At 59.9% G+C, this 23,592-nt stretch overlaps 1 protein-coding gene across 1 annotated transcript; it reads left to right on the plus strand.

The window, feature by feature from the left end:
• Positions 1-9,505: 9,505 nt before the first annotated feature.
• On the plus strand, positions 9,506-22,001 carry CCND1 (cyclin D1). The gene is made up of 5 exons (XM_047691066.1): positions 9,506-9,905; positions 11,450-11,665; positions 12,202-12,361; positions 16,056-16,204; positions 18,763-22,001. Exons 1-5 carry the CDS (start codon positions 9,708-9,710, stop codon positions 18,925-18,927), a joined length of 888 nt encoding a protein of 295 aa, XP_047547022.1. The 5' UTR covers positions 9,506-9,707; the 3' UTR covers positions 18,928-22,001.
• Positions 22,002-23,592: the final 1,591 nt, after the last annotated feature.

Here is a 23,592-nt window from a genome sequence, read left to right on the forward strand (position 1 = left end):
GAACATACATCAGGGGACCGACAGGGCCAACACACCCCCAACTCCCTAACCACAGCAGGTCTGCGGCCACAGCGCTCTGTCCCAGGGCAAGTCAGCTTCCCTGGGCTTCCTGCAGGGACAGAGAATGGGAAAAAGTCTGGAAGCATGGCCAAGAGGATTTTCTCCTTTTACAGGCTGAGCCCCGGGTTATGTCTGGGGTGCTAAAACTGTGGGTTGAGTCGGCAGGAGTCAGAGCCGAGGCCCCACAGACGCCTGAGCCAGGGTCAGCGGTAGTGACCCCCTCTCTGCTGTCTTCACACAGCATTGACCCTCAGGTGGTGACTTAGGATGGTGTGCTGTTCTATGGAGGCTCTTACATCGGAGCCAAAAATCTCCCCTTACAAATGCCTGTGGTTCCAGACTTGGTGAGCTCCCTGCTGAAGGAGTAGGAGGAAAGTCCCAAGGACAGACAGGGCGAGGCGGGAGGCGGGAAGAGCTGAGAGATCCTCTCAGAAAGCGGCTGGGTCTGTCCCAGGTCTCCTGGGTCCTGGAGAGCTAAAGCCCCTAGGTCTTCCCCCAGGTGAAGGCGCTCAGAATGGGCCTGGCTACACAGGACGTGGGAAAGCATCCGCACAAAACCTTGCTCACGAGTGCCCACAACAGCGTGATTCCCACGGAGGAGGGGGAGGAGGAAAACCTCCCGACTGCCCTTGGGCATGGGGCTTCGTTCCGGAGCGACGGAAGGGTTCTACAGGTAGATCTGGGCGATGGGTGCGCACCTCTGGGAATACGCTGAAAACCACTGGCTTGTTCCCTCGATGGGTAAACGTCACGCTGTGGAAACTCCATCTCAATAAAGCAGGGTTTTATTTTTATTTTTTTTAAAGATTTTATTTATTTATTTGACAGACAGAGATCACAAGTAGGCAGAGAGGCAGGCAGAGAGAGGAGGAAGCAGGCTCCCTGTGGAGCAGAGAGCCTGATGTGGGGCTCAATCCCAGGACCCTGGGATCATGACCTGAGCCGGAAGCAGAGGCTTTAACCCACTGAGCCACCCAGGCGCCCCTAAAGCCGTTTTTTAAAAGTGAACCTTGCAATCCCCAGGCGCTTTATCATTCCCCTCTTGCCCCCACCCACCCCTGACCTCCCTATTTTAGACCCAGAGCCAACAGGCATCCCAGCCCCACCATGGCCACAGGATCCTGCTGGCCTCGACTTCTCCATCTGTAAAACGGGGATAAAGGGACTGTCCCCAGAGCGGCTGTGAAGATGCAGGTGGGGCACTCCGTCAGCAGCTGTCACAGCCCTGCTGTCCCCAGTCCCGGCCGCCCTCCCCAGCTCTGGGTGCAGCCCAGGCAGGAGAGGGGCTGCTTCCCAGGGTGGGCGCCTCTCTTGCCCAGCTCCTGGTCTTCCCTGCCAGCCCTCCGCACCCTCCGGTCTCCTCACCGTTCATATCTTCTTTCCAAACAGCCTATTTCTAGGACCTTGAAACCCTTGTGGGAATTCTCTGGGGGTGGGGAATCTAGGCGGCCTCACCGGCCAGGAACTCAAGGTGGGTGGGTGGGGTGGGTGAGACCCCGGAAGGGGGATTTGTCTTCTGGGGGCCTCCCACCCCCCTATGGGGGACCTCACACTTGCAGTTGTGAGTCTCACCTGGGAAGCCACAAGGTGATCTGAGACTTGCCGCCTTTCGACAACTCCAAAAATGGCAGAGGGGAGAGGATCCTTGCCCCGTGTGGAGCAAGGACAGGAAAACCTCACATATATATTCCCCTTTGGCTGGAAGAATGTCAACCCTGCTTGTACAAGCCTTTGATTTTTAAAGTAAATGGGAAGGTGAGTTGGTTGGGACCTAATGAAGGAGGTGTGCCTCACGCCCACTCGTGGGTCCTCAGGGTGCTGGATTCAGGGCGGGTCTTTGCTCATGACGACGGCACTCTGGATTCCGCTCCCCTGATTTGTTTCATCTCTGCGGAGACCCTGCCAGTCTCTACCGTCATTCCGTGTGTTTTACAGATGAGGGAACAGAGACTCAAAGGCGGGGAGGTCACACACATGGGCCACGGCGGAGCTAGGACTAGGAAGGGCTGTTTCCAGAGCCCACACTCCACACCCATTTGCCTTCGAGCTAGTCAAACCCTGGCAGAGCTCAGACTCTTAGCTATTGAGGGAAGTGTAGACCCTGCCCTGTCTCCCCTCAGGGTTTTCTCCTGGGCTGTTCAAACATCTGGAACATTCTCTCCTCCCTCTTTGCCTGCTCATTCTCTATGCTTCCGCATTCCTGGGTGAAGCCTTTCTCTTCACCCCCATCAGAAAGCTAGAGGCCATCAGACTGCTCAAACTTCCACTGTCGACCTCTGGAGGGGAGTGAGCAAGACAAGGACGAGAGTAGCTTACAGAAGGCACCTGCCAAATTGGCCATGAACTCCCGTGTAAAGCAGCGTTCCATGCGTTATTTCTCAGGTGTCTGTAGGAAGCCCTGGAGCACAGAGACCATAACTCAGTCATGTTTGGGGCCCGTCTCCCTGCCCCTCAACAGCTCATAAGGCCTGATTCAAACCAAACACAAGGATTTACACACCCCATGTTTCCCCCTCTCCCTGGCCCTAGTGGACTGAACAGTGTCCTCCAAAAAGCTGTGTCCACCTCCTAACCACCAGAGCCTGTGAATTTGACCTTATTTGGGAAAAAGAAAGCCCTCGCAGATGTGATCCAGTGAAGGATCTTGAGATGAAATCATCTTGGGTCATCCGTGTGGGCCCCAAACCCAACAGCAAGTGTCCTCATAAGAGACAGAAGAAGAGAGAACACAGAGAGGAGTGGCCACATGAAGACAGAGGCAGAGGCCAGAGAGCTACGTCCACCAGCCCAGGGAACCCCGAAGCCCCTGAAGCTGGAGGAGCAGGGAGGACCCTCTCCTGGTGCCTCCAGAGGGAGCACAGTCGTGCATCTTGATTTTGGACTCTGACCTCCAGACTGTGACGGAACAAGTATCTGTCATTTTAAGCATCCCCCCGTGTGTGGTCCTTTGTCACAGGGGTCTCCTCGGGGCCAAGAAGGGATTGAGGCTCCAGGTGCAGGGTGAGCACTCGGCTGGCCCACCCCGCCTCACTCCTTCTCTCTGGTATTGGTCAATCTTCAGTGGCTGTCGGGGCTGGATGTAATACTGAGTTCTTTACTTAGGACTCAGCTCTGGGTCCTAATCCCGCTGCCTACTCCAAGGGCTTAGGAGCCCTTCCCTGAAACTCTAGCCTCTCCAGGTCTCCCTACCATCTCCCAAGTCATGTGGCTGCCCAGGCGCCCCCATGAGTCGCCCCCCCCCCCCGCCCCATCGGTACCACCTCCACAATGGCAGGTCCTAAAGCCCTCTCTCCCCATGAAGCTAAATGTTTAAGCGGGGCCTCCCCAACCCTCCCTGCCCTCCTCTCACTGCAGCAAGACGCGGAGGCTCCCAGGGTCAGGTTCAAGGCTTCCCGAGAGTTGCACCTCTCTGCTTCCAGCCCTGTCACTGACCCACACCTTTGGCCAGTTTCCCTTGGGATCGCCCCCCCTTCCCCTCGAGAAGAGAATGGCTCCTTCTGTGTGATAGGATGACAGATACAAGTTCTGGTCATCCAGAGACCCGAGCAGCGCTGTAGGGTAGTGGCCCTCTTTGACCCAGCCAAAACCCCCCTACTTTTATATCTGTCCCTCACCCTTGCATTGACACCTGTGCCCTTAATTAACGTCCTTACCTTTTTTTTTTTTTTTTTTTTTTTTTGGTGAGAGTGCACATGCACGTGCGTGTGAGCAGGTGGAGGGGCGGAGGGAGAGGGAGAATCTGAAGCCGACTCCACGCCTGAACATGGAGCCCAAGGTGGGGCTGGATCTTAAGACCCTGAGATCACGACCTGAGCCCAAATCAAGGCTCTGATGCTCAACCAACCAAGCCACCCCAGGCGCCCCAGTGCACTTACTTTATAAAGAAACCTTTTGGCTTGGGTGGTTCAGTGGGTTAAGCCTCTGCCTTCAGCTCAGGTCATGATCTCAGGGTCCTGGGACTGAACCCCGCATCCGGCTCTCTGCTCAGTGGGGAGCCTGCTTCTCCCTCTCTCTCCGCCTGCCTCCCAGCCTACTTGTGCTCTCTCTCTGTCCAATAAATAAATAAAATCTTTAAAAAAAAAAAGAAAGAAATCTTTTTACTCCTTTTCCAGGTTGAGAAGGAAGAAGGGAAACCTAATGTTCAACTTTTTTTTTTAATTTAAAAATACATTGGATGATTTAAATCTCACGCCCACAGACAGCTCAGGAGAAGCCAGCAAATAAAAGCAAGTTTGTAGACTAGAAAGCCATTTTTTAAAAAATTCTCTTTCTGGTAACAAACTGAAAATGTTTAATCAATTCCACACACACACCGCGCCTCTCATGGCCTTCATTCTGCACAAGAACCAATACATGAATGAACACATCCAGCGGACGTGACATACACCAGGGCTTCCTGCTAACCGCTTCGCAAATACTACCTTAATTACTCTGCTCTGCGGCCTTGGGAAGAGGGCAGTCACAACCCATTTCACAGATGAAGACAAAGATCTACCCCAGAACACAGAGTTCCTGGGAGACGCAGGTCCGGAGGTGATACTCCTGACAGTGCCCTTGAACCCTGAAAGAGGCACAGCCTAAGGGCTTAAACAGCGGACATCACGGTTGCCAGCAGTGTGAGCCCAGATAAGGTGCCTCAGTTTCCCCACCCGCCCAGTGTGTTATTGGGGTTTGTTTAGAAGATTAAATGCATGACAGCGACAGGCTTGGGGCTGGGGTGACTTGCAGGAGGAGTGAGAAACGAGGATGGGTCCGTGAGCAGAGGCTCGCTCTCCAAACCCTGCAGTAGCCCAGATTCTGAGCAAATGGGCAGGGGCCTGTGTCGCTGTCTCGCCGCAGGGCTGTGGGGGGGTCCGGTGCTGGACCATGCTTCCGTGTTCTCACAGAGGTCCTCACGCGCTCCGGAGCGGCGAGTGCGCGCCTTCTCCAAGCCTTACGGTAAGCGTGGCGCGCGGAGCAACCACGTGGCGGCGGAACCGAGGCCGGGCGGGAATGTGCGGAATGCGCCGCGCGGCCCCGCGCTGCTCGGGAGCCAAGACCCAGGTTCCCGCGGCGCGCGCCCTTGGCTCCCGTGTCTCCCTAATCGGACCGCACCCCCAGCCCCTGCCGGATTGCCCGGGACTCGTGGGAGTAGGTCGAGTCCCGCGCAAGCAAGCCCCCTGGCGGGGTTTGGGGACCGAGCGCGGCCCATCGGGTTCCTCGGGCTCCGCACGCCCAGAACTCCCCAGAGGGTCCAAACCCGCGGCCGCTGCCACCAATCCAGAAGGCACGAGGCGAGGGGACCTAAAAGCAGGGGTGTAGGGTGTTAGGTATGCCACCCCTCTCCCTGCACCTGGAAAAGAATTTCCTGTCCTTTTTCCCTCTTGGCAAGTGTCTGGAGCCCCAGAACTCGGAGGTTCCCCATAATAAAGACACTCAACGTCCCTCCGGCCACCCCACCCCCCACCCCAAAGGCCAAAGCGAAGGATGGAAAAGCTCTCGCTTTCGGGCATTCCAAGGGCACAAAAAGCAGGCACGAGGACGTGGTCACATCCCGAACACAGCCTCCGGGAAAGCGCGGGGATTGGGAGCCAGTGACCAATCCTCCAGGCGAATGAGGGGGCGTCGAGCCCTAACCCGGGGGAGGGGGGGCGGGGAACATTGCGGGAGCCCAAAGGGTCTTAGTACGGGTCCTTCTTGGGGAAAGTCCGGCTTCAGCGAGCCAGCGGGCTGGGTACCGAGCCCCCCCCCACCCACGCGAGTCTCTGCAGGGGTGCTCCGCGCGCTCGCCGGGGGCGGGGTCTGGTCCTCCTAGGGTAGGCCGCAGCCCAGCTTGGTCCAGGAAGACACGGATGGGACTTGGCCTCCTAGGTCATTACCCCTCCCACCCAACCAATTTCTTTGCTTCGGTTGGGGGTGGTTATCGGCTCAGTCCGGGCGCCCATTCCACGGCACTTGGCTAGAGACGGGCCAGGGGCCTGAGCCAAGAGGCCAGGGAATTCCTAGCGAATTGGGGGATTTCATATTGCTCAGGGCACCAGGCCATGCTTTTTGAGGGACGAAGGTCAAGGAGTTAGATGTTTTCACCCCTAAAAGTGCACCTTCTCCCTAGGGAAACCAGAGGCGTTGTGAGCCGCCGCCCCCCTCGCCCCCGGCATCACCTGTTGGGGTTTGCTATTTAACTCCGGGCACACCTTGCCCACGGCCCTCCGAGCTCGGGGAGGAGGGTCCCGTCCCCGCATCCTGCCAGGCCGACGTCTGGGGCTCGGGTAGGGAGTTGATCTGTGCGTGGCTGAAATTAACTGATCAGGGGCGGAAACAAGTCCGTGGCTTGGGACGGTGGGAGGTGCGGCTCCCCCTGTTCCCAGCGTGTGGCTGTCCCAGGTGGGCGCGGGATCCAGAGCTCGTCCCGACGCTCCCCGCAGCTTTGGAGCGCCAGAAGCCCGCCCCGTGCAGCCCTGGCGGAGATACTCAGCGCGTGCACCCCCAGGAGGCGAGCAGGGTGAGGGAAGAGGAGGGGACCCCAGCGCCCCGGGACCCCGCGGCCCGCATTCGGAAGTTTTCCTGAGCGACTTAATGGCTGTCCTTTCAAGTCGCCGCCAGGTATGCGGCTGCAGGTGACTCCACCTGGGTGCGCCCCCTCTGGTCCCGTGTGGGGTGGGCGGCTGCGGGAGGTCGATGTCTGTAGATCATCTCCACTGGGGCCTGCGCCCCCTCCCCAAAGCCCCCCGAGGGGCGGGCCGCAGCCGCAGTGCGCGCAGGGGTCGGCGCCGCGGCGGGCCGGTTCCTGAATGAACGCGCTCCCTTCCCCCGCCTGAATGAAGGTTCCCACAGCCAGGGACGGTGGCAAACGCGCTTGCCGCGGAATTCGCCCTCTCGGGGCCGGAGATCCGCCCTGGCCGGCCGCGGTCTCCCCTGGGGACGGGTGGGCGGCAAGGAAAGCGGGAAGGTGATTTAAGTCACTTTCGGATTTCCTTTCCAACCAACGCAGCGCCTTCCCGATCGGGTCGCTGGCCCTTTGTCTCCATATAGTCACCGAGAAATAAGCGCGGAGCACTTTAAACGAGCCCAGAACTCGCAGTTCCTGCCTCGTGGTAGGTTTTTAAAAGGCAGTGCAAAATTAAAACTGCTGCAGAAAAGTTTTTAAGAGTTGCTTTTCTCTTTGGAAAAAAAATAAAATAAAATAAAAACGCGTCCTCGGCACTCCTAGAAGCAGCCGCCCTCAAGGGCCCAGGGCCGGCGGCTCCCTCTGCAGCTCCAGGGACGCGTATCTGGGCTCCCCGGGGTGGGGGCTGGGCCGCTGGCGCTCCCCGCCAGGCCCCAAATTCCTGCGCCTCCCCCGCGGGTTCCTGGACGGCTCTTCACGCTCGCCCGCCGGGCTTGCACTTTTGCGCCCGTCCCTGAGCGGGGAAATCAACGAAGTTCCTAGTCGAGATCTGCCCGGTCCGCCTAGTAACAGCGCCGCGCCCCCATTGGCTCATGCTAATTCCAGTTTCCTCTGTCTTTCTCCGGGTTAGGGGGGAGCTCCCTCCCGGACCCGGAGCCCGTTTGGCCGTAGTGGGCGAGCCTCTTTATGACCCGCCGCCCCTCGCCGTCGCCGGCCGCCTCGGGCCCGGCGGGGCCGGGGGCGCCCGCGGGGCTCGGGTCCCTTGCCCCGCGGAGCAGCGGCCGCCGGGCGATAGCGCGCAGTCCCATAAATCATCGGGGCAGCCGCCCGGTCGGGATTTTATGAATGAAAAAGCAGCCGGGCTGCCCTCGTGCGCGGGCTGCTGCTGCCGCGAGGCGCTCGCGTGGGTGCCCAGGGAGGGGGACACGGCGGTGGGCGCTCCCGCTCGGGCCACCCACCGCTTCCGAGGCGTGAGCCGGAGTAATTGCCCTGCTGGACCCGGAATTTCAGTAACCCTAATTCCCGGCGGGGGAGGGGAGCGCGAAGAATCAGCCCTGCGAGGGGGTTGTCTGGTCTCGCTGCGCGCACCCTTGCGAAGGGGAGGGGGCTTTTTCCTGCGTTTTCTTTGAGCCTTTACTGTTAGGGGATACGGCGGTTTGATGACCCTAAACTGTATTCGGAGGGAAATAAATGAATGGTCTTCTTAATTGGGGGCAAGCAATGTAAAAACTCAAAAAAAGTTAAGATTGGGCAAAATATCTTTTTATTAAAAAAAAAAAGAAGAAGGCACCAAAGACACTAAATCTGAACAAAAAATTTTAAAAACCCACTTTTCTGTATTCTTTTATTTGCCTCTTAAGGTAGCGATAACATTGGGTTCCCTCTCTTATAACCACTAATTTATATAGATTTTGCTTAAAACCTGATCAATACACCCATTTCTTTAACTTACAATTGTTCTAATTTTTGCCGGCCCCTGCCTTCCCCCCACAGGCTCACGAATGCAGCCCCGGGCTAATTGTAAAGGTGCAGAGATGTCCACACCCCCCGACAAAACCAATTAGGAAGCTTCCGGTGGTCTTGTCAAAGGCAAGAGAAGCGACTAATATTTCCAGCGATTTAATTTATTTTTTTTTAATTAAAAAATAAGTCAGGACAGAGACCACTACTTTGCAGTCTTCCATTCAAGGAGTTTTCCTAGCTCTTAAATTGCCGGGATGGGGGGTCGAGGGCTGGGGGCGATCGGAGACCCCTGGAAGGTTGTATTGGCCAAGGTAGGAAGGCGACCCGCAGATCCCCCAGGCGAGGAGGACGGGATGAAGGAAAGGCTGGCCACCATCTTGGGCTGCTGCTGGAATTTTCGGGCATTTATTTTATTTATTTTATTTTTTGAGCGAGCACATGCTAGGCTGAAACCCCTTTTGGCTTAGGGATACCCCCTCCGGCATTTGCAACGACCACCCCCACCTCCGGCGCGGGAAAGGAGCCTCCAGCAGGGTCACGGACTCCGCTCCGCGTCCCTGAGTGCTAAGTGGTTCCTGAAATTTACACGTGTTAATGAAAATGAAAGAAGATGTAGACTTGAGGTCCCTTGGCCGCCTCTCCGCCCGTGGGTGCCCTCGTGGCGTTTTCGGAAATGCGCCCATTCTCCCGGCTCGGATATAGGGTGTCTCCGAACCCCAGAGTGCCCCCTCCATGTGGTCTCCCCCGGCTGCGTGTGGCCTGGCCGCCCCCCCACCCCACTTGTCCCCCCTGCAGAGCCACCTCTACCCACCCCCCCCCGAATCCCGGGGGACCCACTCGGGGAGGGCAGACACCCCTGCACCCCTCTTCCCCGGCGGGGAGAAAGGCAGCCTCGGGCGATTTGCATTTCTATGAAAACCAGGCTTCGGGGCAACTCCGCCGCGGGGCAGGCGCGGCGCCTCCGGGATGGCTTTTGGGCTCTGCCCCTCTCCGCTCCCCGGCTCTCGGAGCCCGCGCCCCCTCCCCCTGCGCCCGCCTGCCGCCCCCCCCCCCCCCGCCCGCTCCCATTCTCTGCCGGGCTTTGATCTCTGCTTAACAACAGTAACGTCACACGGACTACAGGGGAGTTTTGTTGGAAGTTGCAAAGTCCTGGAGCCTCCAGAGGGCTGTCGGCGCAGTAGCAGCGAGCAGCAGCGTCCGCGCGCTCCGGCGAGGGGCAGACGAGCTCGAGGGAGCGCGGGGCAGCTGGAGCCAGAGCTGAGCGCGGAGCGACCCGGGACCCACCGCCGTCCCCAGGCCCCCCAGTAGAGCCCCAGCCATGGCACACCAACTCTTATGCTGCGAGGTGGAGACCATCCGCCGGGCGTACCCCGATGCCAACCTCCTCAACGACCGGGTGCTGCGGGCCATGCTTAAGGCGGAGGAGACCTGCGCACCCTCCGTGTCCTACTTCAAATGTGTGCAGAAGGAGATACTGCCGTCCATGCGGAAGATCGTGGCCACCTGGATGCTGGAGGTGCGGGGCTTCGGGCGGCTCTTTAGGACTTTTCCTGCAACTTGTTGCCCAAACCCCATTTCTTTGCCGCTCGTCTCCCTCCCTCCTCTCCCACCCCAACTTTGAAGTTTGCCCGGGGGTTGCTAGGAATCGCGTTTTCAAAATATATAGATATTGTGGGTATTTTTTTGATCGAAAATGCGGTGGGGGGTGGGGTCGTTTGAAATTCCCTATCCTGGCGGGGGTAGTCTGGGAGAGCGGCCGGGGAGGGGACCCTTCGGGGAAAACCAGTTGCCGGGGGCACCCCAATTGACTCGAGGGTGCGGGCCGGCGTCCTGGGCGCCCTTTGTGGCCCCCGCCTGAGCCCGAGCCCCCGCTGCGCCTCCTCTACGGCTACACTGCCGCGGGCCGCCTGCTCCAGGGGGAGGGGGCATAGATTTGATTTTTAAATTAATATCCATGGACACGTATGCAAGGGCCGCTCGTGCCAGTATTATGCGCCATCTTTGTTCTTTTATTGCAAAGCAAAAGTGTTTATTAATAATTGGGGGCAGGGTGGGGGCGGGGAGCGCCCGGCGAGGCGCTGGGGCCGCCGCGAGGGGCCGCGCGGCCGCGGCGAACCGGAGGGAGGGGCGCGGGGACCGAGCGCGGGCAGCTTGGGGGGGACCCCGCTCGGGAAGAGGGGCCCCTTTGTTCAAGCTGCAAGTCCCGGGGCGCCCCGCACGGCCAGCCTGGGCCGGAGAGCACGCCGAGCTACAAGGTCGCGTGGCCCCCAAGACGCTGGGGATTGACCCTGGCCTGCAGGGGTCTCAGCTTGGGGGACCTGTCTGGAGCGAGCCGGCGGCCCGGGGCACACTTTCAGGCCTTCAGCGGGCGCCCGGGGGACCCGCAGATATTTTAAAATAATTTTTGAAAGTGCGGCGTGGTGCCCTTGCGAGAGGGAAAAGGCGCCCGCGCCCAGGGGGAAGGGGGGGCCCCCGAGTTTGAATTCCTGGGGCTCTCCCCGGAGCCTCCAACGAGCTCTCGACCCCCGGCCTAGGTAAAGGGCCGCCCGAGGGTCATTTTCAGGGGTTTTTTATGTACCCAGTTATTTTTTTTATATTTTTAAATATTTTTTGAAAAGATGACGTCTGGGGAAATGCGGCGCGGCGGCCTGGGACGCCACCTTTGTGTCTCGCAGGCGCTCTGAGCGCGGCGCCCAGCCCCGCGGCCCGCCCCGCGGCCCCGCACCCCATTTGGGGCGAGCCCCGGCCCGGCGGGCCCCAGAGCACCCACGCAGGCCGGGGTCTCCGGGGCGGGCCGCCCGCGCGCGGCGCACGCCGCCAGCCGTGCCCACTCCCGCCCCCACCGTGCCAGCCTCTTGGGGACTTTCCCTTTCAGTTTCGGGCTGGGTGGGCACTGGGGACACGCGGGGGAGGGGGTGCGGCAGCGGCGGCTTCAGCCGCCCCCCACGACCGACCCGCTGCGCGCTCGGGACCCGCCGCCCGGGCACGAGCTGGGGTGGGGGGCGCGGGGTCCCCGCGGAGGGGCCCAGCGGCGGCGGTCACCACGCCCGTGCCCCCCAGGTCTGCGAGGAGCAGAAGTGCGAGGAGGAGGTCTTCCCGCTGGCCATGAACTACCTGGACCGCTTCCTGTCGCTGGAGCCCGTGAAAAAGAGCCGCCTGCAGCTGCTGGGGGCCACCTGCATGTTCGTGGCCTCGAAGATGAAGGAGACCATCCCCCTGACGGCCGAGAAGCTGTGCATCTACACTGACAACTCCATCCGGCCTGACGAGCTGCTGGTAACCTGGGAACCCCCCCGCGGCCCACCCACGCCCCTTGAGCCCCAGGACCCCCCCGGGTGGGGGAGGTGCAGAGGGCGGGAGGCCCCCCGCAGGCCGCTGCCGCACCCTACGCCCCGAGGGCTGGGGGCCACACCGGTGGGGCTCCTTGGGCGGAGCGGGAGGGACCCCCCCTGCCCCCATCCCCAGCGCGCCCCACCACACACGGTCGCTCCGACTCCCACCTCTGCTGCGCCCCTTAGCGCTGCCGAAAAGTGGGCGGCGCGCGCCCTCTAGCGACGGCGGCACGGGCAGCCCGCGCGGCTCCCAAGGGCTTGCGTTCCAGGTGTGGCTCTTTTTGGTCCCCGCTTGGGCACAGTTGGCTTTTTCTACGGCACCCTCTCTTTTTGGACCTCTGTTGGGGTGGCGTGCTGTCCTCCACTTCCCGGACCCCCAGCGTGCCCCGTGCCTTCGCTCCTGGGCCGTGCCCCACGGAGTGGGAGAGGGGGGACCCAGCCCCGCCCCTCTTTTTATGCCGGTTCACCCCACTTCCATAGCAAATGGAGCTGCTCCTGGTGAACAAGCTCAAGTGGAACCTGGCCGCGATGACCCCGCATGACTTCATTGAACACTTCCTGTCCAAGATGCCCGTGGCCGAGGAGAACAGACAGATCATTCGCAAGCACGCGCAGACCTTCGTCGCCCTCTGTGCCACAGGTAGGGCAGCTGGGTCCCGCTGCTCCCCCGCCTCCCTGGGGGCCCTCGCCCCTGCCGGAGGAGCTTCTTGCCCTCTGCTCCGTTTCCCCGTCTGAAGAGCTGGTCCCCAGACCCCTCCTGCTCTCGGAGGTGCTCCTCTTCCCTTGGCTGAGTGCTGGGCTAGGTGAGGGGCAGTGGGGGGTCCCTTCCTGAGTCAGGCCGCTGAGGCTGGCCGCAGCCACCAGCAGTGCCTTCGGGATGGGGGTGGGTGGTCCGCCAGGCTGTGGTCACTCCGTCCTGGAAAGGGTTTCCCTTGGCTGCCCAGCCTGCCTCCCCCATCACTAGTCCTTCCCTGTGTCCTCAAGGGGCCCCCTTCTGGCCTCTCCTGGGCTGGGCCACCTGCCAGGGGCGCCTACAGGGGTGGGGAGTCGGCCCACAGTGCCTGCACCAACCACGTCCTACGGGCGGCCCTTGTGCGGGGGCGGCCCGCAAAGGAACTTGGCTGCCTGAGGCCCCGCCAAGGGGTGCCTCCGGCCTGCGCAGCTCAGCTGAGTACTGGGAGGGGCTTCAGAGCAGCCTGGGGCTGGGCTGCGGCAGTTGGCAGCAGGGGCCAGCCGTCCCTCCCCCTGGCGGGGCTCTGGATGGTCCCTGGCGGCCCCTCCCTGACCCGGCCCTGGCCCCAGCCCCTGGGCAGCCATGGATTCAGCACTGGGGCGAACTCCCACGGACACACGCTGGCTTTGCCTCTCATTTCCCCCAGCCCTTACCCTAACACCCTTTCTCTCTCCCTCATTCTCCCTCTTTGTGACCTCTTTCTCTCTCCCTCTGATCACATGAGGTGGGCAACCCTGCCTGGGGACCCAGGCCCCCATCCCAGCCAGCTCTGCAGTGGGCCACCTCTGCCCCCGGTCAGGCCTCTGCTGTCACCAGTGTTTGGGGCTCACCGTGGGCAACCGGAGGGCCACAGGGCATCCAAGGGGGAAGTTGGCATCTATCACTCCCTCTTCACAAGCCGCAGAAGCCCTAGTCTGGCACCTCCTGGCACCCTCTTGATGTCAGGGTGCTATTTCTGGCTCAGGCAAGAGTCAGGAAGACTCTGCTGGCCTCCCATCCTCCGCCTCCTGCTCAAAGCGTGAACCCCCTCCTCCGAGCCCTTCCAAGTGAGAGGAGTGCGGGACACTGTCGTCCGGATGGATCTGAGGAGTGGCAGCTCTGGCCCTGGGGCAGGGCCGGGGAGCCTCCCGCTGGCCATCCCCCCGGCCTCCAGGGGCCAGCCCCGCAAGCAGGCAGGGAGGCGTTCTCTGGCTGGGCCGCCTCGGAAGAGAGAGGCCTCTGGAGACGTCCAGGCAGCCTTTTATGGAGCTGAAAGTGGTTCAGAGAAACGGCAGAGTTTCCTGGAGATAATGTAAGGAAGTTCTTGTACACCCTTCCCTACCCCACCCCCAGGACGGCGGGGGCAGCCTGGAGCTCCCCCTCTCCCAGAACCCTGGGCGAGCGGGGTGTGTAGCCCATGTGCAGGGCTTGGCCGTGCAGGGAGCTGCCCTGGCGCAGAGGCTAAGCGGGCTTCAGTGCGGACCCCCAGCTGGCCCTCGTCGGTGTGTGCGCACGCGGCCAGCCTCTAAGACTGGGCCCAAAAAGCACCCCCGGCCTGTAGGGTGCAGCCTGGGCCCAAAGCCCTGGGCCTCCCCTGAGGGAAAGTGGGGGGAGGACCCAGCTTCTCCTAAGTATTAACTCCGGGGGGGGATCAGGCAGGCCAGGAGGACAGGGTCACCCGCCCACCCATGTCCAGGGACAGATTCTCCCGGTCCATATGTTCGCCTGTGCGGTTCGAACGTAACAGAGATGCAACGTTGTCCTTGGTCACAAGGGGACCTCTCACTTTTGAGTGGCTGCTCCGAAACAGGTTGGCAGAGACGGAGGCCTGAGCAAAAGCCCCAGAAGATATTTTTGTCCTCCACGGAGCAAGGGTCCCGCTTGATGGTGCCGTGAGGGGAGGGGCTCTGTTCTTGCTCTGGAGACCCGCAGACTGGGGCTCCCACACGAGTGCACACGTCCCCCACACCTGGTGAACATGTATATTCATCTGTGTGTCCTGGAGTTTTCCGGGCGCTGCAGTGGGTTAGGTAAGCAAACGACCAGGGCTGACAACTCATCAGGACTGACGAGTAGGTCTTAGCGAGAGTCCACAACGCCTCTGGGGGTCGCTCTGGCCACAGGCCCCCCTGCCCTGCTCTGCACCCGGCAGAGTGGAGACAAGTGTCAGAGCTTTGGGCATGCAGTTGGGTTCCTCCTCATCTCCACACGTAAGCCCTGTAGTGTGCACACACACGCACACACACTCATCTGCCCCGTGCCGTGCATGCACACACTCATCTACACGTGTGAGCCCTGCACCATGTGCACACACATCTACCCTGTACCATTCGCGCACGCACATACTCATCTCCACACGTAAGCCCTGCGCTGCACACACACATACACCCATCTACCCTGCGCTGTGCACACGTACATGCTCACACTTGTGCACACATGCACACCCTTCTGTGGGGAGGCGGGCTCCAAAAGCGAGCCTGTCCCCAGCTCATCGTCCCTTGTGGACGGGAGTCTCAAGGTCCAGCCAAACTAGTTGGGACATGGCAATTTCTGTCCCCGCCTGATGGGCCTCAGTGAAAAGCTTTTCATTCGTGGCTCCGGGCTCCCAGACTTGGGGCCACTGCTCCAATGTCAAGTGGGAAGGAGGTGGCTGCCTCTTAAGAAATTTCTTTTTCGTGGTACCCAGTGGTGGGCTCTGTGGCCCCCCCAACCTGGCCACGTTCCTTTGGCCAGGCCTGCTCTCTGCTCCCCGGAGGAGGGAGCAGACCCTCAGGCCCACCAGGCCCTGGCACTCCGTGCATGCAAAAGAGGATCAAGGGTTTGACAAAGACGCTACGATGGTCCCTCCCTCCCCCCAACCCCCTGATCCCACCAAAAATTCTTCACTGCGTGCCCCAGAATGGCAGCCCATTGGCCCCACATGGCCATTTACACATCCTTACCACTTTCCCACCTTTTCATGATAAGGGTGAGAGGTGCTGGGGCTCAGCCTAGGGGCAAAGGCAGGGGTCTCCCCCATACATCACTGAGCCGTGCCTCGGGCCAGGGGAGGGAGTGCTGGCAACTGGCAGGTGAGATAGTGAAAGGACGCTACCTCCGCTGGGTCCCAGGAGGAAGGTCTGGTGAGGACGGGCACCCCATGCCACCATGGGGACCGATGCCCCCCACCCCTGCACACTCCTGGGGGACGGTGAGACCCGTGTGCCCCTCCCAGAGTGTAGACCTGACAAGCCACCCCCCTGTCCCTGGGGCCCAGCAGCACATCTTGTCCCTTGTAGTCTGTCACCTTTTTAAATTTTTGTGGATGAGCAACATGGTTCTCAAGGCTCAAGTACAGTGATGTTCCTTGTCCCTTCCCCAGAGGCTTTGCAGTTTGCTTTTGCCAATGGTGGCTTCCTCCGTTTGCTTTTCCGTTTTCAAGGGAACGTGACAAGCTCGTCGGGTGACTCCCAGGCCTGGCTTCTGTCCAGCGCTGGGTCGTGCGCTGCAGAATCAGCCCAGGCCAGCCGTTGGCGGGGACACGCCCTGATGCAGAGCTGGGGCTGGGGACTGCCGGGACCACCGAGTCCTGTGGAGGGTCCCCAGCTCACGGCCCCCTCGCCTCTCTCCCTCTCTCCTGCAGACGTGAAGTTCATTTCCAACCCACCGTCCATGGTGGCAGCCGGGAGCGTGGTGGCCGCCGTGCAAGGCCTGCACCTGGGAGGTTCCAATAGCTTCCTGTCCTGCCATCGCCTTACTCGGTTCCTCTCCAAAGTGATCAAGTGTGACGCGGTAAGTGACTGAGGGCACTGCTCCCGTGCCAGCTTGGCAGGGCCCATCCGGCACCAGGTACTAGAAATTTCTAGCACATGGGGGCCCAAAGCTGCAAGTTCACTGATAGGAAATGCCATGCTCGCGCCAAGGGCCCAGAAGTGATGGAGGTGGGGACCATGTGTGGGATGGGACAGGTGCCGGATTCAGAGGCATGGGACCTGGCCCGAGGCTGACGGCTGCCGGCCTCTCCCCGCTCTCCTGCAGCTCCTTTGGAAGGAGAAGCATTTCCCAGAACTTGCGGGCAGGCCAGGAGGGTCCTCGGGCTTCTGGGGCTCCCAGGGCTCCCAGGGCTCCCAGGGGCAGGCGGGAGCCATACAGCCCTCCCGGGGAGCCGTCCAGGAAGAGGGGCCACAAGGCAGGCCTGGCAATGATCCGTGTCCTAATGGCATGTGAAGTTGGGGCCCAGTGGGGCTTTGTCTGAGCCACAGTGCGGATGGCTCGTAAAAGGGAGCCTGAAAGGGCTTCTGTGAGGTCTGCAGATGCAACAATGGCCCGTGGAGACGACCGCGTGTTTTATGGCCCCCTTTGAGCGGCTGCTGCCGTTGGCGCCCCGAGCCAGAGCCGATTGTGTCGTCCTTCTTCGAGATGCCAGCGTTTGATTGCCGCTTCCTTTCTTGTCTTAGAGAAAGAATGGAAATCCCAGTTACGGGGCTTTGTGGCCTTTACTAGAGGAGACCAGCGAGGTTGGCGGGTCAGCCCTCAGCCTCCGCTGGTCTGCCGAGTGGGAGCGAGTGACCGCCCTGACCCCAGTCCAGGTCTGGCTCGGACTCGGGCTGCCTTCTGGGGGTCCACTCTCAAGGGCCCCGGAGGCCCTACGGGCCCTAGCGGCCGCCACCCCACCACACCATTCAGGGAAGGAAAGCCGGGCTGTGGGGAGAAGCCTGCCCATCCCTGCCTGGAGGGGACCACATTCTTGCTTCTGTCCTTGCTGGGAGCAGGTGGTTCCCGGAGGGGGTGGGGAGGCTCCCCTCTCAGCCTCCGTGCTTACTGGGCCTCCTAGAGGGATGGGGTGTCCTGGCCGGCTGCTGGGGGCCAGCGCCGCCCTGCAGCTCACCCTCGGTGAGGGAGACACCATAGACAGCCTGGGCACGGACAGCTGCAGATCGGAACCGCGATCACAGCTGGACTGAAATTCGCTGGTCTGGTTACCTGGCGACCAGCGCAGGGGAGCCCAGGCTCGGGAAGCCTGAGCCTCGGAGCCCTACGTGTCCTTGGGCTGGGAGCTGCGTCTGCCCCTCCCCAGAGCTGGGCCCTGGTCACCCGCGTGGCTCTTCCCAGGCCGAAGCTGCAGGTCTCCAGCCGCGAGGAGGAAGTTAGGGCCATGTGGCAAAGGGGAGACCCTTCCTGCATCCCCGGCCTTCCCTCCGCCACACAGTCCCCCGAATCCCCAGCGGTATGTAAACCATTGCCCATAAGAGCTGTCTGCAGAGAGCCACTGCGGGCGGGCGCGGAAGAGCCATCTGGCCTTGGGGCTGGGACTGGGGGGCTGTGCTGGGGGTTGGGGTCGGAGCCCGAGGAAGTTATTAGGAGTCCCGTGCCCTCACCAGGCCTTCTGGGCCTCTGAATCCTCATCTGTAAAACGCTGTTTGCACCTACCCCGCCTTGCTCACTCGCCGTGACAAGTGCAGAAGGAGTGGGGTAGGAAAGCCCTCCATGTGAAAACGTGGAGCTCCATTAGTGTGACCGAGCCCCAGGGAGGGGTTCACTCAGAACCCTTGCTGGCCTGGAGCCACTGCTTTTGGGCAGGAAACACCTGTTTCCAGCCCCACCTGGTTGGGAGCTCAGCGGCACCTTCCCCAGGCACGTCCATGGTTCCCCGGTTCCTGGGGGAAAGGTGCAGGTCTGTTTTCCAGGCTGGGCTGGAGACTCTCTGTTCTAGGATAGAAGCCCAATGGGGCATGCCTGGAGTTGGGACAGCAGCCCGCCACCTGCACCTCAGCTCCTGGGAGAGCCTCCTGGGCGTGGAGACCTTGAGGAGGGCACCAGGCCAGACCAGTGCGTTCTCCCAGGGTGCAGGCCAAGGGGGCAAGGACGGAGGAAGATAAAGGGTCCAGGCACCCCCCGCCCTGGGCCACCCAGTGTTCATCCTCGGTCATGCATGGCCTAACGCTTTTGACGGCCATTCATCATGGAAGGCTGGGTTCACTTCGAGGGCTGATGTGGCAGAGGTTAAGTCCGAAAAGCAGGGTTCAGGGGGCCTCTCCAGCCTGATCGAACAGCATCGAATCGGCCAAGGGCAGCGACTGGGCCGGCAGAACAGCAAGCAGGGATCAGGCTGGCCGGGGAGACGCCAGGTGGGTGGGCAAGGGCATCCTCGTGCGCGGAAGATGGCCAGTGGCGCTGTGGCCAAGCGGGGGACCCATGCTGGTCGGTTCTGGAGTTTGGGCAATGGCCCCAAGTTCTTCACCCGATTTGGGGGAGGCAGTGCTTTACCCCAAATGGACGAAGTGCTGGCGTTTGGGAGGGGACTGGCCCACAGGCCTCCATCTGAGGACCCCTGTCTCCCATCTGGCCAGGACTGTCTCCGCGCGTGCCAGGAGCAGATCGAAGCTCTGTTGGAGTCCAGCCTGCGCCAGGCCCAGCAGCAGAGCCTGGACCCCAAGGCGGCGGAGGAAGAGGAGGAAGAGGAGGAGGCCGACCTGGCCTGCACACCCACCGACGTGCGAGATGTGAACATTTGAGGGGGCGCACGGCATGGGAGGGGCCGACCCCAGGTGCTGCCCTGACAGGACCGTGCTCCTTGTCAGGACCGGTTACCACCAGAAGGGAAAAAGCTTCCTTCTCCTTTCCTGTCGTTTTTTTTTTCCTTTGCTCTTTTACTCTCTTCCATCTCTGACTTAAACAAAAGAAAAAAAAGTACCCAAAAAATACTGTCTTAAAAAAAAAAAAAAAAAGAAAGAAAAAGAGAGGCAAAAAAAAAAATAGTATTTGCATAACCCTGAGCTGGGGGGTGGGGGGAGGTTTGCTACAAAATAGAGGCTCTTACACCCCTAACGGACTAGATTTTATACGGATGTGTTCACGTCTCTGTGTCGTAAGGATAGGCATTAACACAAGGAACGAGTCTGCGGGGGAGGACTAGATCTGATGCTTTCTGTGTTTCAAACAAAACAAAAAAAAAAAGCATAAAAACATTTTTAAAAAACTAGAAAAAAGCCAACCAGCCGTTTTTGGAGTAGAAGAGGATTTTAGGTAGCAGCCATGTTCCTTAGCGTGGCTTCGTGGTGGTCCTAGGTCCCCCGCCCCTCGCTTGCTCGTGCATGTAGTCACTTTATAAGCCCTTTGCGCGTGTTTTATTGTATTCCGTAGGTAGGTGTGTAAACTCTTCACCTGTCCGTGGCTGATGGAACCTCAGTTAGCATAGCGTAGAGCTCGGTGAGGTCGCATGCTGGCCTGACCCGGAGTGGGTGGGTGGCTGGGCCCGGGGCCAGCGGCGCAGCGGTCCCGCGCTGCTGAGAACAGATCCCGCCCTAGCGACGTAATATATTCTATTTTTATAATCGTCCTATTTTTGTAGTTGCCTGTTGATGAGATGCTGGTTTTTCACCCCAACAGACCCACAAGCCTGCTCACATCCAGGTGAAACCCACAGCTCCTTTTTTTTTTTTTTCCTTTTCTTTCCTTCTCAATATTCTAGAACCATTCCATTTCAAAGCACTTTCGATCCAGTGGTTATAGGGAATCTCTCGTGTCTGTTGTGTGTGGAGGGGTGGGGGCGCGTTTTCTTCATGGAATGGTTTGGGAATATTCGCGCCCTTGTGTGCGGACGGGACGGTGATGAGGCAAGTGAGGTCACTTATGGAGTTAGCGGGAGGGGATGTTCCTGAAGGCGAGCTTCCGGTCAAGAAGTACATTCTTACGTTGCCAGGGTGATGTGTTCCTTTCTCTGTAGAGCAGTGGAAGTTCGGGAGTCCTTGGTGCCAACTGGTGTTTGAAAGCGTAGGGGGCCTTTCAAGGTTGACCTAGAGAACGCGTAGTTTAAGGCTTAGGAAGGTTTTTAAACACTAAAATATATAATTTATAGTTAAGGCTAAAAAAAATATTTATTGCAGAGGATGTTCGTAAGGCCAGTATGATTTATAAAGTAATGCAATCTCCCTTTGATTCACACACACACACACGCACGCGTGCACGCGCCTTTGACGTTGTAGGTTTCATACAGTTTGTCCAAGTTAGGTCCTTTCTCATAGGAGAGAGAAAAAGATCCTGAGGAATAACACAGAGAAGCACGGATTTGGCTAATTCGGCCTATCCTGGCAGTTCCCCAGATGGGAACCCCACTGGAGAGGCCTCGGAGTTCCTCAGAAAATGAGGGTACTTGAAAACACGTTCAGCCCCAACATATTCTTGTCCCCTGCCCTCCTCCTTTTGAAAAAAAGTTTAGCAACCAATAGACAATTTGCACATCTTGGCTATGTACCTTTTCGTGATGACTATGTAGGGGGAGTCGAAGGCGGCAAGGGCACAGGGCTGGTGCTCGGCGAGGGCGTAGGGGGCACGGGTGGGGGGCGAGCAGAGGGCCGACGGTGAAACCATGCGGCGGCCAGGCGGTGGCTCGGTCTCCTGATTCGATGCTACCGATGACTTCCCAGCACAGTTTGGAAACCCATTCACATCGCTTCTCTGTATCTCTTTCACATTGTTTTGCTGCTATTGGAAGATCAGTTTTTGTTTCTGTTTTACAATGTCATATACTGCCATTTTCTAGTTTTAATTTTCTCATAGAAAAATGTATTAAGGATGCTCTTTTTTTTGTAGATTTTTTTTTTTATGTGATCAATTTTGACTTAATGTGATTACTGCTCTATTCCAAAAAGGTTCCTGTTTCACGATACCTCATGCTTCTCTTAGCCATGTGTAGACCCGGCGGTCCGGCTCCGTCAGGCAGACACGCGGACCTGGATCCCGAAATGGGCCTGGCGGGGGTGGGCTCGGGGCCGTGACTGCCTCCTTCTCCCTGCGCCTGTAATGCTGGGCTGTCCCCCACCCCCGGCCTGGGACGGGCCACCTCCCGAGTCTCTACAGCCGTATTGTTCTTCCCGTGAAGCTATGGAAGTCGCACTATTATATTATTATTATGGTTAACAGGTGCCGTCACGTGCCACTGCGGGGTTGTGCGGCGTGACTCAGTCACTCGGGATGAGCGGACTCGTTTCTGGACTTGGTGAACGTTCCGGGTGTCGCGTCTGTTAAGTACCAGTGTTCTGTGTGTTCTCCGCATTACAGCAAGATGCGGATTTAAAAACAAAAAGACTCCAGATCTCAGTGAAGCCGGCTGACCGTGCTGCGTGCCCGAGTCGCCCGGCACGCTGCCGAACCAAAAGGATTTGCACCCCAGGGTGGCCCCTGTCCCGGCTGGGTCAGCCTTGGGTGCTCCCTGGCCATTGGCAGGCCCTGGCCCCACCCCGCCCCGCCCCGCCCCTGCAGGAACACTGCCTCTGCTTACCTCAACCGTTCTGGTGCGGCATCTCTGTGTCTGAACCAAACGGGGTCCTTGAGGGACGGTCTGTCCTCGTGGGGGGAGGGGTTGAACGTTATGTGCGCTCAAAGGCCAAAGGCCAGCGGCAGGTCTGGGGAGCACAGCGGAGTCTGTCCTGTGACCAGCAAGTCTGTGAGGGTCTCTGGTGGGCGGGTACTTTTGGTCTGGGGGGTGCTCGGCTTGCACACTGTGGCGCAGACATGTAACCGGCACGTTTCCAGCAGAAAACAAAAGACAAACGTGAAAAGTCTAGAAATAAAATTGGTTAAAACCCCAGTGCGGGGCCTGCCTGTTTCCTGGGGCCGGTGGGGAGCTAGGGGCACAGGGCTCAGGAACAGGGTCCGAGCTGCCTGGTCCTAGGCTGGGGGGATGGCAGGCGGGCGGGGGTTCCCGCCCCGGCACTGCCGATGTTTGGGGCCAAATGCTCCTGGGTCTCGGGGAGCTGTCCTGTGTACTGTGGGGTGTTTAGCCGCACCCCTGGCTCCCACCCGCCAGACGACAGGACAGTCTCTGGTTGTCACAGCCCAGAATGACTCCTGACACGGCCAGAGGTCCCCTGGTGATGCAGAGGGAGTCCGTGATGCTCTTGGTGGGAAGGACATGTGGAGGAGGGGGCTGGAAAGAGGTCAGGACACCTCTACAAGGCAGCTCCCACCACCTGAGCGGAGTTCTGACCCCAGTGGCAAGGCCCTGCCTGCTGCTGAGGACCGGCTCCAGCTCACGTCTCCCCAGCAGCACACCCCCCAACCCCCAGGATATTTGCAGATGGGAAAATAAACAAGCCAGCTTTCGCTAACCTTCCTCTGGCGTAAACTTGCTGTTTGTTCTTGGTGAATCATGGTCCAGGTCCCAAGGCACCCCCACCCAGCTCGGGGACGACAGCAAAGTGCATGTTTGGGCTTCAGTCCGGTGGCCTTTCACACGGACCCGTGACCTGGGAGGCCTCGTGGACACCTGTGACGCTTGCCTCGGCTTCAGATGCACTTGGCCGACCTCATTTCCAGCCCGAGGTGGGGAGCGGACAGGAAAGGCAGCAGCAGGCCTCACGGCCAGTTCCATGGGACCTGGGCCTCTTCCTGGAGTCTGGGGTCCCCAAAGTGTCCTCACCCCCCTACCCCTGGGGCTGTTGGGTGGTGAGTGCTCAGGAGGGAAGCCGGGTCATGTGCCAAGGATATCACTCCTTGGCAGGTCAGCTTGCTGTGGCCTTTATGAGGCTCCTGCTGTATACCAGCCCTGCCCCATGGGGTGACCCTCCTCCCAGCGGGAAGCCTCCAGATGGATGTCTGCGAGCAGGGGCTGTGGTGGCACTGGGACTGCCGCCTCCCCTACCGCAGCCCCACATCCGGTAGGTGCATGCTTGGAGCTCTGAAAGGGCCTCTGACACGGCAGACCGAGGGGCCGTCAGAGCCGGGGTAGTCCTCTAGCCCCAGGGGCAGGCCAGAGGTATCCTGAGGAGTGGTTCTGGGGGAGCAGAGGTAACAATCTCAGCGCATCAGGTTCAATCAGAAATGAGTGTGACCAAGTGGGGAGCCTGCACAGCTGGTCCTTGGGCTCAGTGCAAGGGCAGTAAGGCGCGGAGGGGGAGCTGGAGCCCTTGCAGGGCAGAGGGCAGTGGGGAGAAGGGCTCTGGAGGTTCCCCATGCCCCGCCTTGGGTCTTGGAAGACCCTAGGAAAGGACTCTGTAGGCCTTACCTGGCAAACCACCCACCCCGTCCCCTGGTGGGAGGTCTGGCTGCCCCTCGAATCTGTATGGGATAACAGATGGCCTTTGAAGGACTTCTGAGACAAGTTGCCCCCTGCTGCCCCTCTCCCAAGCCCAAAGGCCTGTCCTCGCTGGGCCCCACCTCCCAACCACCTGAGGGGCCTC

This window comes from Lutra lutra, chromosome 10, assembly GCF_902655055.1.
Source record: "Lutra lutra chromosome 10, mLutLut1.2, whole genome shotgun sequence".
Taxonomy (NCBI): domain Eukaryota; kingdom Metazoa; phylum Chordata; class Mammalia; order Carnivora; family Mustelidae; genus Lutra; species Lutra lutra.